This window comes from Prosopis cineraria, unplaced genomic scaffold (assembly GCF_029017545.1).
Source record: "Prosopis cineraria cultivar Desert tree isolate PC_DT_omini unplaced genomic scaffold, ASM2901754v1 PC1, whole genome shotgun sequence".
Lineage (NCBI taxonomy): Eukaryota > Viridiplantae > Streptophyta > Magnoliopsida > Fabales > Fabaceae > Prosopis > Prosopis cineraria.
The window spans coordinates 37,486,931-37,501,538 of NW_026555332.1; the positions used below are offsets into that span (position 1 = coordinate 37,486,931).

Genomic DNA, 14,608 nt, shown 5'->3' on the forward strand with positions numbered 1-14,608 from the left:
GCTTATCAAAAAAAAAAAAATAGATGGCTAGTGTAGAAAGACAAAAAAGTTAGTCATCATTTTATTTGTACAATATTTAACTCATTATTAAAAATTTTACCAACTCAATAATAGAATTATGAATATATTAACATATTTAACTCCGTTAATAATGATAAAGACTAATATTGCCAACAAATAATACTTAAAAGATGAGGAGCAACAAAAAAAAAAGAACTTAAAGCATGCTAAAAGCAACAATTATATTTTCCTTAAATCTTAACATATTAATAATACTATTATAAACGGTTAGAATTTAATGTAAATAATAATCCATTGGTATGTGAATGTGAAGAAGCAAAGTGAAGGGAAGCGACATTTACGGGACTTATACACAGAAGTGGGAAACGCGCAGGGGTGAACGGGCGGTGTGTATTTAAATAACATGTAAACAAAGAAGGAGAAATAATTGCAGCCATCATAAACGCGTTTGAGTTTGACTCAGAGAAAAAGAGCAACAAATGAAAGGCAGAGATCATCCAATTTTACGGCTATAATAAAAACATAATTAAGGGTACACACACGGACACGCCTTGCAGAATCCCACCGACCCCTTTGACTATTTGACACACTCGTCCCTTCAATTTCCTTCTTCATGTCCAATTCTGGAATTTCATTCTCTTTCTTAACTTCATGTCATCCCACATCACTCGTATTAGTCTTTATAATCGCATCAGCATTCATCCTTAAGATTCTTTTCAATCGCCGCGTGCTTCATACCTCTTCCTCCTTTCTTTGTTTCTTTACTTTTTTTTTTCAAAAAAAAAATAATCATTTAATTCTTATAATTTTGACCTAATTATAATTTAATTTTTAAATTTTAACTCGTTATAACTCTAATTCTAAAATTTTGACTCAATTATAAATCAGTCCTTGAACTTTACCTTTTACAATTTAGTCTGTGAAGTTTCAATCTCTTAAATATTGATCCCTATATTTTAAAAAAATTATAAAAATTAAAAATATTTTAATTTTTAATATTTATAAATATTAAAAGGGTTTAGTAATTTAAGATAGTATTACTAAATTTTAAAATATTTTTAACCTTTAGAATTTTATTTTTTTTAAAATAAAGGAACTAATATTTAAGGGTTGAAACTTCAAGAACTAAATTGTAAGAGGTAAAGTTTAAGGACTGATTTACAACCTAATCAAAATTTTAAGGATTGAATTATAATGAATCAAAGTTTAAAAATTGAGTTACAATTAGATTAAAATTATAGAGACTAAATAATTTTTTTTTTAATAGAAATCTTGAGGTCTCATCAGGATTAGAGCATACTTCTACGCTTAAAGAGATACTTATATAGGCATCAAGATTTGAAACCACAATCTTAAAATTATGGGTGAAATCTTTACCAATGAGATTAAGGTTCACACCTCCTTTTCTCTCTCCATGTCTGATCCTCTCACATCAACACAATTTAAAATTCTGAATGAGATCCCTTTGAAGTTTGCCAAATAAAATCTGTGATATATGGAATTTAACCTCAATTTATTTACTATTAGCTTAATCACCTGGAATCAGGACCCCGCATTCTTGTGAATTGTCAATCAAACTTGAATGACAAAAACAAAAACAAAACAAAAACAAAAAGGTTTGTGATGTAAAGGTATGAACTGGCTCCTCACATTTTCAATATACGATATGTGACATCAATTCACTAAAGTCAAAAAGAAATTATCCCTTAGGACAAAAATCAAAGGAAGCATTTACCATTGGTGCGTCAATGACCTGTTTTCTTTTCTTGAGACCCGGTTTCATGTTCATTCAAGTAATTCTTCTATAATTCATAGCCAATAGAAACTTATCATGATGGAGCCATAAGAAATCTTGGACTAAAGCATATTAAATATGAAATTCACGCTGAAAACGGTTTAAAAAATCCTTTGAATGAGAAATCATCTCATTTCCTCAATTATTAAATCAAACCAGTATTCTAGGTCGCGGTTTACTTATTGGAAGAGAGTGTGAAAAGGATCTATTTCCTGCCAATTTTTTATTATTATTATTATTTTTTAACCAACAGGAAAAAATTTTCTTTTTTTTTTTGACCTGATAATTTCATTGAAAAGTTACTGCCAAGCCGAGGCACCATAAAAGTTGAATTCAAGTTAATAAAGTAATAGAGGCACCACAAACACTTACAGCATGTTTGGTTTCCGATCCTATTTTTGGTTTTTAAAAGCTGTTTTATAATACTGTTTTTAAAATTATTTTTCAAAACAAAACAAAATAAAAATCTTTTTGATTATGTTAATTTTAAAAATAATTTTAGAATTAAAAAATAAATTGATAGTGATAATTATAAGTAATTAATGATGATAATTTATGATAAAAATTAAATTAACTTTAATTTTTAATAATTAAATGTAGTGTATTTTAAAAATAAAAAAATAAATCAAAACAACTTAAAATTATTTCTATTTTTTATTTTTAAAAAACAAAAAATGACAACAGTTTTAGAAATAATTAAATTGAAAACACTTATCCAAACAAAATTTTAAATTTTTTTATTTTTAAAAATAAAAAATAATTTTTAAGAACAGAAAACAAACAGGCCGTTAGACAGCTAAACTCAAACAAAAATTGTCATGAGTGAAGAACAATTCTTTGATAACTTAACAAACGTCAAGAGACTATTTGGTTTTATCTGCCTCAGACGTTGCTAGCTAGAAGTTATGTGACCACCCTGCTCAGTTTCCAAAGCTTTACTATTCATCTGCAAATAAGCATACTAGCGTGGATGCGTGTATCTAGATTCCAATGAATGTTGTTCAGGAGCTTGTTTCTTCTATTTAAAGGGGGGGGGGGGGAAGGTAAATGATCTCAACAGAAAAGGGAGAATAATTTAACTACATAGAATCTGTGAAACGTTTAATTATGAGTTCAGCCAGCACAAAATGATTGGAAATTTAAAATTATGGACGATTTAGTGAATTACGGTTTCATATCCGTAGAGTCTCTCTATACTATAGCAGGAGACTCGAGTCCTCAATTAGCACAACGAGAATGCTACTGATCCTTGTATCTCTTCTCCACTTCCTCCAGACTTTGGACATCCTTCTGATACTTACAGATCCGGTAGATAGACCTGCCACCACGTTCATATACACCTTGGAGTCAGAATCCCAAAAGATAACAAGAACCAGTCCATTCCATATACAAGCCTCTACTGTAAAATTGTTGCTTACCAGTATAGAAGACATGCTGAAGCACACAGTATGACGTTTCTCTGAGCTTTGTAGAGCTAGGTTAACCCACCCCAAAAAAAAAAAAAACAAGAAGAAGCATCAATAATGTAAGTTGGTTCAGAAAAAAGAAGAGGAAAGATATAACTTTCATTTCTTCAAATACTGGAAGCTCAAGCATCAATCACTCAGTTTGATGCTGAATCAGACGAAATCAAGACGGGAAAATTTTAATCTATTGTTGATTTTTATTTTCGTCTTGAAAACAATTTCCTTCTCTGTTAGATATTATTATTCACCTGCCATAATCTGTACAACTAGTGTGCAATTCAAAAATTCATTCTAAATTGATTAGTGATATTTTTATAGCTTGACGTGCATGTCTCACAAATTCTCAGTCCTCCGGTATTTTGTTATCATGATGATAATCTAACAAATTTATTCCTGACTAAACAATTCATGGCATCATGCCATTTTGTATCCTATTGTCCTCTTGTTGAATAAACATGGTCAGTGAAGGCCAAACACTCAGACAAATTCAAAACCATACAAGCCAAGAGCCTGGTAAATCATTTATAACACCTCTATCATAAGTTTAAAGATAAACATAAAGATCATTTCTAAATTAAACATCATCATAAATGTTTCGTAACTGTTACAAGCGGAAGGAGAAAAGAGAATAAAAGAAGAACATTATTCAATAGACCCGCATTACATCATTAGGACCCTATTTATAGAGATATTTACTATATTCCCAAACTACACTTTTACCCCCTAATTTCCCTAATTACCCTTACTATTTCTAAATCCCATGTATCAGTAACTGCCATTTAAAATTTGTCAATTACAGGTGATATTTAGTTAGCTCAATGGTATTGTGCAATTCGTGTAATTGACCTCACCTAATAAGATAAGACTTGCTATATTTAGTTAGCTCAGGCTACAATATGTTCTGAGTTCTCCCTCTTGATATTCTCCCTTCTCTACTCTCGTTTCTCAAGTAAAGGAAGAAAACGTATTCAACCAAGTCAGACTAAAACATAAAATGATAAAGGTTCTTGAGAATTATAGTTTTTAGTTTGGCGGGCATACAAAATAAAACTTCAACAAATGATGGATTTACAGTCAGTTTTGATCGACTGAAGTACATATTACACCATATATTTGAGAGTTAGAGGAACTGAATCTCTTCTCAATTATATCAACTTCATCAAGAGATCATAGGAAGGAACGAATTGTTGTATGGAAACTAAAAAAAGGTGCAATCTGATTCCCAACCACGATATGTTCATAAAAAATTTACTTTTATAACCTTGCACTTGCTTTACAAGACCCATAAGTAAGCTACTACAAGCTTTTGAAAATATATGCTACTAGATCGTGGGACTAAATTGAACAAATTGAAAGTCCAGAATATGGTGTAAAATTCTGATGATCTCAAACTTAAATAAATCTAAAATTATAATACACAACACATTTTAAACTAATGAAGAGTAAGCTAAGATTAAGCATACTTAAACCATAAAAAATGGCTTTTGGATATTAGAAACCAAGTTTCATGTCATTATTTGGACCATTACAAGAATGTCAAGTTAACTTATCTACAATGATCTGTCATGAATTCAAGTTAACTGATTCAGAGTAAGATTGTTATTAACTGTGGCTTTTTCATTATGATATTGCTACCACTTTCAGAAAATTTTGCTCAGATTTACTTGATGCCATTTTATTTCTATTTTAGCAATAATACCATAGACTGTATTTTTTTACGATGACATTGTGAGGGTTGCAAATAAGGAATTCTGAGTATATAGAATCAGCTGTCCTCCTATTTTTCTCCAATATGTTAAGGAATTATTTTGGGAGAACTCGGAGGGGTTGATTCAACACAAATCACGGAGTGAAAAGATTTTTATTGAAAGAAACTTTAATGGGCATGTCGGGAAAGAGGCTGGTCAGTATGTGAGGGTGTATGGTGGTTTTGGTTTTGGAGAGCTAAATAATGAAGAACAAACTCTTCTTGATTTCTCATTGATGTATGATTTTAAAATTGCCAACACTTGTTTCAAGAAAAGAAATGAGCATCTTATCGCTTATAAAAGTGGAGTCTCAAGGTCACAAATTAATTTTCTTTTGGTTAGGAACACAAATAGAAAATTCTGTAAAAATTGCAAGGTGACTCCTGAGAATGCTATAACGACACAACATAGGATCCTTGTACTTGATGTGTGTATTATGAGTAAAATTCAAAAGCGTCAACAAGTAGTAGTATCAAGGATTAGGTGATGGCAATTAAAAGGTGAGAAGCAAGATATTTTCAAGCGGAATCTTTTGGACAAAGGAATTTAAGAATCTCAAGGAAGTGCTAACATCATGTGGGAGAACATGGCTAAAAAGATAAGAGAGGTTGCAAAAGTAGTTTTGGGAAAATCAAAAGATTCTGGTCCGAGAGACAAGGAGTCTTGGTGGTAGAATAATAGTGTACAGGACAAAATCAAATATAAGAAGAACTGTTTTAAAGCCATACATTTGTGTAACAATGAAGAAAATTAAGAGAGGTACCGTATGGCTAAGAAGGAAACTAAGATAGCTGTGAGTGAAGCTCATTCTAAAGCTTTTAAAGAACTTTACAAGAGCCTTGAGACGAAGGAAGGAAAACGAAATATTTATAAGATTGCTAAGAATGGAGAAAAAAAATTAAGAGATCTAAAATAGGTAAGGTGTATAAAGGATGAAGAGAGAAGAATTTTAGTTACACATGATGAAATTAAAAATAGATAGAAGACTTACTTTTCCAAACTTTTCAATGACGGAGAGGGTTCGTCTAGTAATTTGGAGGATTTAGCAACCCATGAAAGATAACAAAATTTGTCATTCTATACGTGATAAGGAGGTAAAGGAAGTTCTTAAGAAAATGACAAATGGTAGAATCAACAGACTTGATTGTATATCTATTGAAGTATGGAAATGTTTAGGTGAAGGAGGGGTGAGATGATTAACTAAGTTATTTAATGTGATTTTACGATCCAAAAAAATGCCTGGCGAATGGAGGAGAAGTACCTTAATTCCTATTTATAAAAATAAAAAGGATATTCAGAATTGTACTAACTATAGAGGAATTAAACTCATGAGCTCCACAATGAAATTGTAAGAGAAATTAATTGAGCATAGATTAAGATTGAAGACAAGTATTTCTGAGAATCAGTTTGGTTTTATGTCAGGTAGATCGACTACAGAGGCTATTTATCTACTAAGAGAATTAATGAAAAAGTACCGTTGTAAAGATAAAGATTTATATATAGTTTTTATTAATTTGAAAAAACCTTATGACTGCATACCAAGAGAAATACTTTGGAAAGCCTTAAAAAAGAAAAGAGTATGGATTGCTTATATTAAAATCATACAAGATATGTATGAAGGGGTAAAAACTAGTATAAGAATGTCTAGTGGTCAAACAAAGGACTTTCCTATAAAGATTGGACTACATCAGGGATCATCTCTGAGTCTTTATCTGTTTAACTTGATCCTAAATGTTTTGACAAAATATATTCAAAGAAAAATTCTCAAATGTATGCTCTTCGCGGATGATATAATTCTTACAGCAAATACAAGAGAAGAGATTAATTGTAAACTTGAGCTATGGAAGAGGACATTGGAGTCAAAAGGTTTCCATCTGACTAGGAGTAAGACGGAATATTTATATTATAAATTTGGTAAGAGACTAGTCAACAGTAATTTGAAAGTAAAATTGAGAGATCAAATTATACCTTAAGTGAAAAAATTTAAATATTTCGGATCCATTATTCAAAATGACAGCGAAATCAATGGGGATATTTCACAAGGATTCAAGTTGGATGGTTTAATTGGAGAAAAGCTAAAGGAATTATTTGCGATCATAAGGTGCCTAATAAACTTAACTAAAAGTTTTATCGTACTGCTATCAAACCAACTATATTATATAGTAGTGAATGCTAGGTTCTAACAGGACAACAAAAGTATAAAGTTGGAGTAGTAGATATGAGAATGTTACGATAACTGTACAGACATATACATAAAGATAAAATTTGAAATGAGCACGTATGCGAAAAAGTGAGGGCAGCACCTATTGAGGAAAAAATGGTAAAAAATCATTTGAGATAATTTGGGCATGTATAAAGAAGACCGCGGGAGGCATAAGTGAGAAGAGCGAAACATATAACTTTGAGTCCTGTTAAGAAGTATAGAGGAAGGTTTAAGAAAACACTCTTGAAAGTTATTGAACGCGATCTCTTAATTAATAATATTCCTAAAAACTTGGTAAATGATGAAGCACAATGGCATCTTACAATCCATGTAGTCGACCTCACCTAATAGGATAAATGCTTGTTGTTGTTGTTGTTGTATGCTGAAATCAAACATTTTGTAGGTGTATTTTCTGACTCCTATTGTACTATTATATTGCTAATTGATCACTTTACAATCTTGCTAACAAATATTTGTTTTTCATAAGTCTAGTGTTCTAACAAATCATCCAAACTTAAAAAACTTTGCCGCCAGTGACCAAACAAGAAGAATGTTGACATTCTAGTAGCTGTTCATTATCTATCTACTAACATGTCCTAATAAAGTTTATATCACTTTGTAGTGGTAGGGCATTGTTGTATAAATATAAGTAGGAAGTCCTTTTAATTTTGTCAATCAAGATCTTTTGCATATTTCAAAAGTTCTTCTATGATTATCTTTCATTTTACTATAACAATTTTAACTTCATTTCAATCAATTGTTCTCTTAACATGCAGTGCACGGGGAAATATTCTAGTTTAAAGGAAAAATTATGAGTCAAAATATTGCAAGTAGAAAAATGTGCCTGGTGTTCTGTGTATCAAAGCATATTTCCCAGAGCTCAAATATCTTCAGTTTCATAGGTTCATACATTTTTTCACTTTTAAAATGCAAAACCAAACCATGAAAGCAGCAAAACAAGGATGAGAGAATATTGTATACTACTGGCAGTGCAATACACTTATAGAGTAATTATCCAATCCAAGAAGACTTAAAATTGAATAATCTAAGAACATAACAAGGGCCGGGAGGCCGTGCATGACGTGATAAGAAGTGATAATAATAGATATCATTGTAATAAGGTAAATATAGAATGCAGCCTTTAAGAAAACTAACGGGAAGCAACATCTGAAACGTAAATGAAAGTTTCCATAGCCTTAGTTTGGGGCTTCATGCAGTTATTTTGCAACAATGAATGCGTTTAAAGGTCTTTCAAGCCAAGGACACAGCAAACACTCTGCCACTCATTTAAACACTTTATACCTCCAATTTCTTTTGCTACAACGCTACTGACAGACAATGAAAGGGCATAAGGCCAAGAAGCGATGGTTGTTCTCATATAGAGACTAGCAACTTGCGAAAACTGGACACATAGCATCCTAAAACATCGTCATCAACCAACATTTTAATAGGGGAACAGCTACTTTACAAACGACGGTAAATGTGCTATGCCAGCATCGCAAGTTTAAAACCATCCGTAATTACGTGCATTGAAGGAGCACAAGTTAAATTCGTTGCTAAGAAGAACAATGAGTTATCCAACAGAACGCCGACGTCACGAGCAAATGACGAAGCATAAGAACCTAAGCAAGCTACACAAGGTACTTACAGATTTCTCGTATCGGTCTCGCTCCGCAGCAGTACAAATCTCAGAAGTGCACATCAACCGATGCTCATTCTTCCAGTATAAATCTGAAATATGACAAATCCATACTTAGGAAAACCAAAAGCCACGATTACATGCATGGATCTCACTAGAATGTGAGATACTTGAGCACAGGTAACACGCAAAGAGAGAGGAAGCGAGGAAAATCCATCTTCAGCGGCCTAATGTAATTAGACTCAATTTCCTCACTTGTCATCCGGAAACCCTAAGCTGAAAATAATTGCAATCATATCCAATCGCCTTCGCAGAAAAACAGAAACCAATGGCATTTCCGAGTCTTTATGGACCGAATTAAGAAATAAATCCATAAAAGAAATAAGAGAAGCAGCAAATCGGAGAGAATACCGAGAAGCTGGAAGCCAGCAAAGGGGACGATGAAGAGAGCAGGTTGTAAGATGAGGGAAACCAGGGAAACCAAACGTTTTTTCAAGAGCTTGGGTGCGGGCAGAGTGAGAAGAATGGCGACGGCGGCCTCCGCTGCCACGACGTACGACAGAATCATCCACTGCAACGCCATTTCCCAGAACTTTCCTCTGCAAATGCCAAGTGGGGATGGATGCGCGTTCTCTTCTCTTCCCTTCTCTTCGACTCGCAGTATTGCTATTCTGTCGATTTTTCTGGGTTCCATCCTTTCTTTTTTCTCATTTTCCCTCCTTTTTCCAATCTCCACCTTTCATTAAATTTATAATTAAAATAAATTTATTAAATAAAATCAAATCAATAATGAAAATTGAGAAAAGAAAGGAAAAGGAGAGGAAGGGAAAGAACTTTTTTCCCTCGTGCCTGGGAGAGGGATCTCTCTCTCTGTCTCTCTCTCTCTTTTTTCTCTCATTCTCCTTACTTTTCTCAATCTTCATTATTTATTAAATTTATATTTAAAATAAATTCATTAAATAAAATTAAATTAATAGTCAGAATTGAAAAAAGTAAGAAAAGAGAGAGAGAAGAGAAATGAACCCATTTCCCTCGTGCCTAGGAGAGGGGTTCCTCTCATTCTTTTTTCTCTTTTTTTTTGTCTTTCTTCCTAATTAAATAAATATCTACATAATATTTAAAAATATAAAATATTTTTTAGACTAAATATTTAAAAATATTTAATGAAAAGCACTCCAAAGTCCCTTCTAAAATTCAGGTAAAAAAAAAGACCTTTCTAAAAGATTTTAATTATCAAAAAAATTTAATAAAATACATAAAATACTTTTAATTCTTAAATTCAATGCAATTACAACTTGGTAAAAAATAATAATAATTTAAATATGAGTTTAATATCAAATTATCATTATCCTTTTCCGAGTTATAGTTACACAAAATTTAGAACTTGATAGTAATTTATATATTTTATGAGACTTTAAGACAACTGAAATACTTGTGTCAAACTTCTTATTAATTTTTTCAAATATGAAAATATTTTTAGCTTCTTCATCATGAAATTAAAAATTTTTGAAAAATATTTTTAATAAATAAATCAGTCCAACATTCATATTTAAAGAAGACATCCTATTACATAAAGACAAAAATATGATATCAATTTAAAGATAATTCATTAACTTATTATAGATTATAATTTAATTAAAAATGTTTTATACACCTTCATCCTAATTTATAAGATAATTTTAAATAAAATTATATATAATAATAAAACTCATTAAATATATTTTACAGTTTATAGTTCTATTTTTCAAAATAAAAATATAAATTTCTAAAAATCATTCATTTAATAACCTAAGAGATAAAATATACACTCAATACCAATTTATAAAACACTTAAAATGAAATTACGTATGTCAATAAAACTTATTAAATATACTTTATAATTTTAAGTATACATTTTTAAAAAATATAAATATAAATTTTAAAAAATAAATTTCATTTAATATATCATATTTTGTGAAATATTAAATAATGAAAAAACACATAATAAAGAGGGAAAGTTAATATATTAAAATAAGTATAATTAATAAAATTTTATTTTTATTAAAATGTTTTATATTTTAAGATATCAACCAACCAATAAGTGTGTTTTATAATTTGAGATGAAAGGAGCACTAAGGTGGAGAAGGCAGTGTTGAAAAGATATATTTAATGAAAACTTATTTTTATTAAATTAACTTATATTTTAAAACATTAAATCACCTTTAAAATTACATATAAATCAAGATGGAGGAAGTATTTCTAAATGAAAGAATAATTAATAGCATATTTTTTCTTTCATATACATATACATATCTATGTTACAAAAATTTAAAATACTGGCTTTTTTATTTAATATCAATATTAACATGTCGTGCACAGTATGTGCAACAACACGATTGAATTGTAGTCTATGGAGATTAAAAAAATATTATAAAAAAATAATGAATAAAAAGTAGCTACGTTCTTAGAAGAATATATTATAATAGAACTTTGCACTTGTCAATTTATAAATACATATGCCTCATTCTAGTTATTGAGTTGTTGAGTTCATCCATTTATCTTTTCTCAAATCTTTACGCGGTTTCAAAGCTCCCTTTCTCTTGAAGGGGATGTTAGGATATGATCTCTCTATGGTGATATTTGTAACAATCAATTAAAATATTAAACTTTTTTAAATTTTTAAGCAATATATAAAAATTTTATTAAAAAATTATAATAAAAATGCTAGAATATGAAATACGTATCATAAACTATTATACATATATTGTATTGAATACATACATTCATTGTTTTTTTTTTTTTAATATCAGTGCTTTATTATGTGTCAGTTGTTACTTGTTAGACTACTTAGCATGATAAATGCAAGAAAAAGGATGCAATAAGAGTGGGAGGAAAAGAAGATCTTTAAAAAGATTTAAAGATCAAGAATGCTCAAAACAAGATCAAGATCAAAATTCAAGAACTAAAATTCTAAAAATCTTATCTTATAAATTAATCATATACTGTCCTAACAATACACAAATTACAACTGCTTCTCGATTACTTGCCAATAACTACTGCTTTTTGCTTCATTCTTTACGGATACTAATGGGAATGGGAAGTGTCTAGTTTGCAACAGGAGATTCAAAACTTTGAGTGAAAGGATGGAGAAGATAATTGGATGAAGTTAACAACTCAATAACTAGAGTGCGAGTTTATGCATTTATAGCTTGATAAATAAATTAAGTTATTTAAAAGTTAAATCCTTTATCAAATACAACTTGAAGATGAAGTTTGATCTTGTTAGTCTTTTTAGTCTTTCGAGTCTTTTTTTTTTTTTTTACAAAACTAGACAGGATAGAGTTTTTTTGGGTTAGATCAAATTGGACAAGATTTTTAAACTTTTACACAGCACTAATTAAAAAAACCAAGTTCTTGCTAATGAAATTGTTTTAATAGGAGGATATCTATGAGTAATATACAAAAAAAAAAAGTTTACTTGATTTTTTCATGCCTCAAGATGCAATGTTTAAACATCTAGATCAACCCGAACAGTTGAACAAGTTGAACTATCACCCGAATATAAAATCAACTTTGTTTGACTTATTAACCCATTTTAAAAATTGATTGTTTTAAATCACTTTGAACTAAGCAGTTTTGACAATCTTAAAACTCAGAATGGTTAGATTACATGGAGCTTTTTTGTTTCTTACTCATATTTTACTAAAAAAAATTTTATTCAATTTAGAAATGTTAATGTCAACTTCCTTCTAATTGGAAAACTTATTTACTTTAAGAAGAGAAATGAGATAAATAAAAAATATACATATGGAAAAAGTGAGGAAATTGAAACTTAATATTTTTTGGCTAAACAACTTTGAATTGAGAATAACATTATATTTTTAGTACTTTATTTATATATTTGTATATAAATATCTTTTTTATTTAATTATTATATTACTTGTTCAGTCTAGTTGATTAAGTCACAAGAATCATAACTCATTGTCATTTTTAATACGGTGTCTAATTCAATTCTTTAAACATTGCTATGATACATTTTTTTGGGGCCTTCAATTTTAATAGATTAAGGTATAAATTTATTTTTAAAATTTTTATATAAATGCGTCTAATATTCTCAAATTTTTTTTTGAAACACTTTTTTCCTAACATTTTTGAATTCAGTGTCTCACCCACTCATTAAAGTTTGATTGTGTTGACCATTAAGTTAAAATTATGATCGTTAAGTGCTTTGATGGCTTGCCACATTAGCTTCCATGTGTAACCTCTCTCCCTTTCATCTCGATCCACCAGACCCAAATCCCGTCGTGAACTATCACCCTCAACTGATCAAGTCTCTCTCTTATCTCTCCGGCTCCATCTCTCACTTTCACTCTCTCATGTCGGTCTCGCACTCAGAATAGAAAACCCTTCTTGTCTTCCTTCTCTCCCTTGGTTCAGCAGCTCCTTCTCCCTTCTTTATCAGCAACGACCATCTTCACCACTTGACAAACGGGAAACGGCGACCTTCATTCTTCTTCTTTCATCGTGAACCATTTGCCTTTGTCTTGGCGAGCGACCTTGTTGGGGGTCTGGGTTTCTGGGTTCGATCGAAGGTTTTGATTTCCTTCTTTCTTTTGACTTTCTGAAAGGTGAAAGGAAGAGTCATGGCTATGGCAAACAACTAAATGCGAGGCAAACTTATGGAGGACATGAGGTTTTCGGAATCAGATTTTTGGGACAAATTTTGGGTGAGTTTGATTCTTGGTTGCATTTGAAGATTGCGTTTGATTTTGAGTTTGATTCTGAATCAGATTTTTGGGACAAATTCTAGGTTGCGTTTGAAGATTGTTTTTGTCCTGCTTTCTTGTTTTGGGTTTTATTCTTGATTGATTCTTGCTTGTTCGATCTGTGTTTTATCCTTGTCTTCTCCGCCTTCTGCTTCCTCTTCTCTTCTCCAATCGAACCAATCACCTTCCTCATCTTCTTTGCCTTCTCCTTCATCTGCTCTTCGAACTGGGTTCTTGTTTTGATTGTTCTAATGCCTTGTGTTCTTTGATTGTTTTTAATCATTTTTTGGTTGATCTTCTTTCATTGTTCTGATGCCTTGCATTCTTTGATTTTGCTAGGTTTGTCTATTTCGTCGAAGCTTCATCTTCTTTGGGAGCTAAATATTCTTTTGCTGGATAATGTTGATTGTGGTTGTGGGTCTGGAATTTTTAATCTGTAAATGAGGGAGGTTTCATTGGCAATGAGAATGAAGATGAGGGAGGTTTCACTAGCAAAAGGAAGAAGAACGGTCTTCATCGATGAGGGAGGAGAAGGGTTGAGTTCAGATTCTCTTATTATTTTTTTAATTTTTAATTATTAAAATATGCCATATGGCTGCCAACATGAAAAGTTAAGGTCAAAATAATAGTCAACACAGGCAAACCCTAATAGCAAGGTGAGGTTGTATCAAATTGAAAAATATTAGGGTAAAATTGTGTAAAAAAATTTGAAGATATCGAGTGTTCTTGTGTGAAAATTTTAAAGATAAATTTATACTTTAATCTAATTTTAATTAAAGATATGCTCACTTTTGTTGGTAATATATAACATTTTTTAAAAGTCCTTCTTTGTTCATAATATGTTTGGTTTAAAGGATGGGGCTAGTAAGAAGTTTTATTTTTTAAAAAAAAATGAACAAGTAAAGTTATAAAATTTTAATAGGAAAAAGGTTAAGAAACAAAAATGACTCAAAAGTTTTCTAAAAAGATCATTAAGTATTCTTATCTTTTA

At 30.6% G+C, this 14,608-nt stretch overlaps 1 protein-coding gene and 1 long non-coding RNA gene across 2 annotated transcripts; one reads left to right on the top strand and one right to left on the bottom strand.

Moving 5' to 3' along the window:
• Positions 1-2,864: 2,864 nt before the first annotated feature.
• LOC129288512 (uncharacterized) lies at positions 2,865-9,635 on the bottom strand. Its single transcript, XM_054925131.1, has 4 exons — positions 9,284-9,635; positions 8,882-8,964; positions 3,235-3,290; positions 2,865-3,134 (listed from the first exon to the last, which is right to left on the bottom strand). Exons 1-4 carry the CDS (start codon positions 9,564-9,566, stop codon positions 3,056-3,058), a joined length of 501 nt encoding a protein of 166 aa, XP_054781106.1. The 5' UTR covers positions 9,567-9,635; the 3' UTR covers positions 2,865-3,055.
• Positions 9,636-13,102: 3,467 nt separating this feature from the next.
• LOC129308605 (uncharacterized) lies at positions 13,103-14,331 on the top strand. Its single transcript, XR_008592646.1, has 2 exons — positions 13,103-13,578; positions 13,957-14,331. It is a non-coding gene; the product is annotated as an uncharacterized LOC129308605 (long non-coding RNA).
• Positions 14,332-14,608: the final 277 nt, after the last annotated feature.

Coding starts and splice junctions, on each gene's coding strand:
- LOC129288512 (XM_054925131.1), bottom strand. CDS start 9,566: ATGGAACCCAGAAAAATCGACAGAATAGCAATACTGCGAGTCGAAGAG. Junction 8,965..9,283: donor TGCTGGCTTCCAGCTTCTCG/GTATTCTCTCCG, acceptor GTCATATTTCAG/ATTTATACTGGAAGAATGAG. Junction 3,291..8,881: donor GAGACCGATACGAGAAATCT/GTAAGTACCTTG, acceptor GGGTTAACCTAG/CTCTACAAAGCTCAGAGAAA.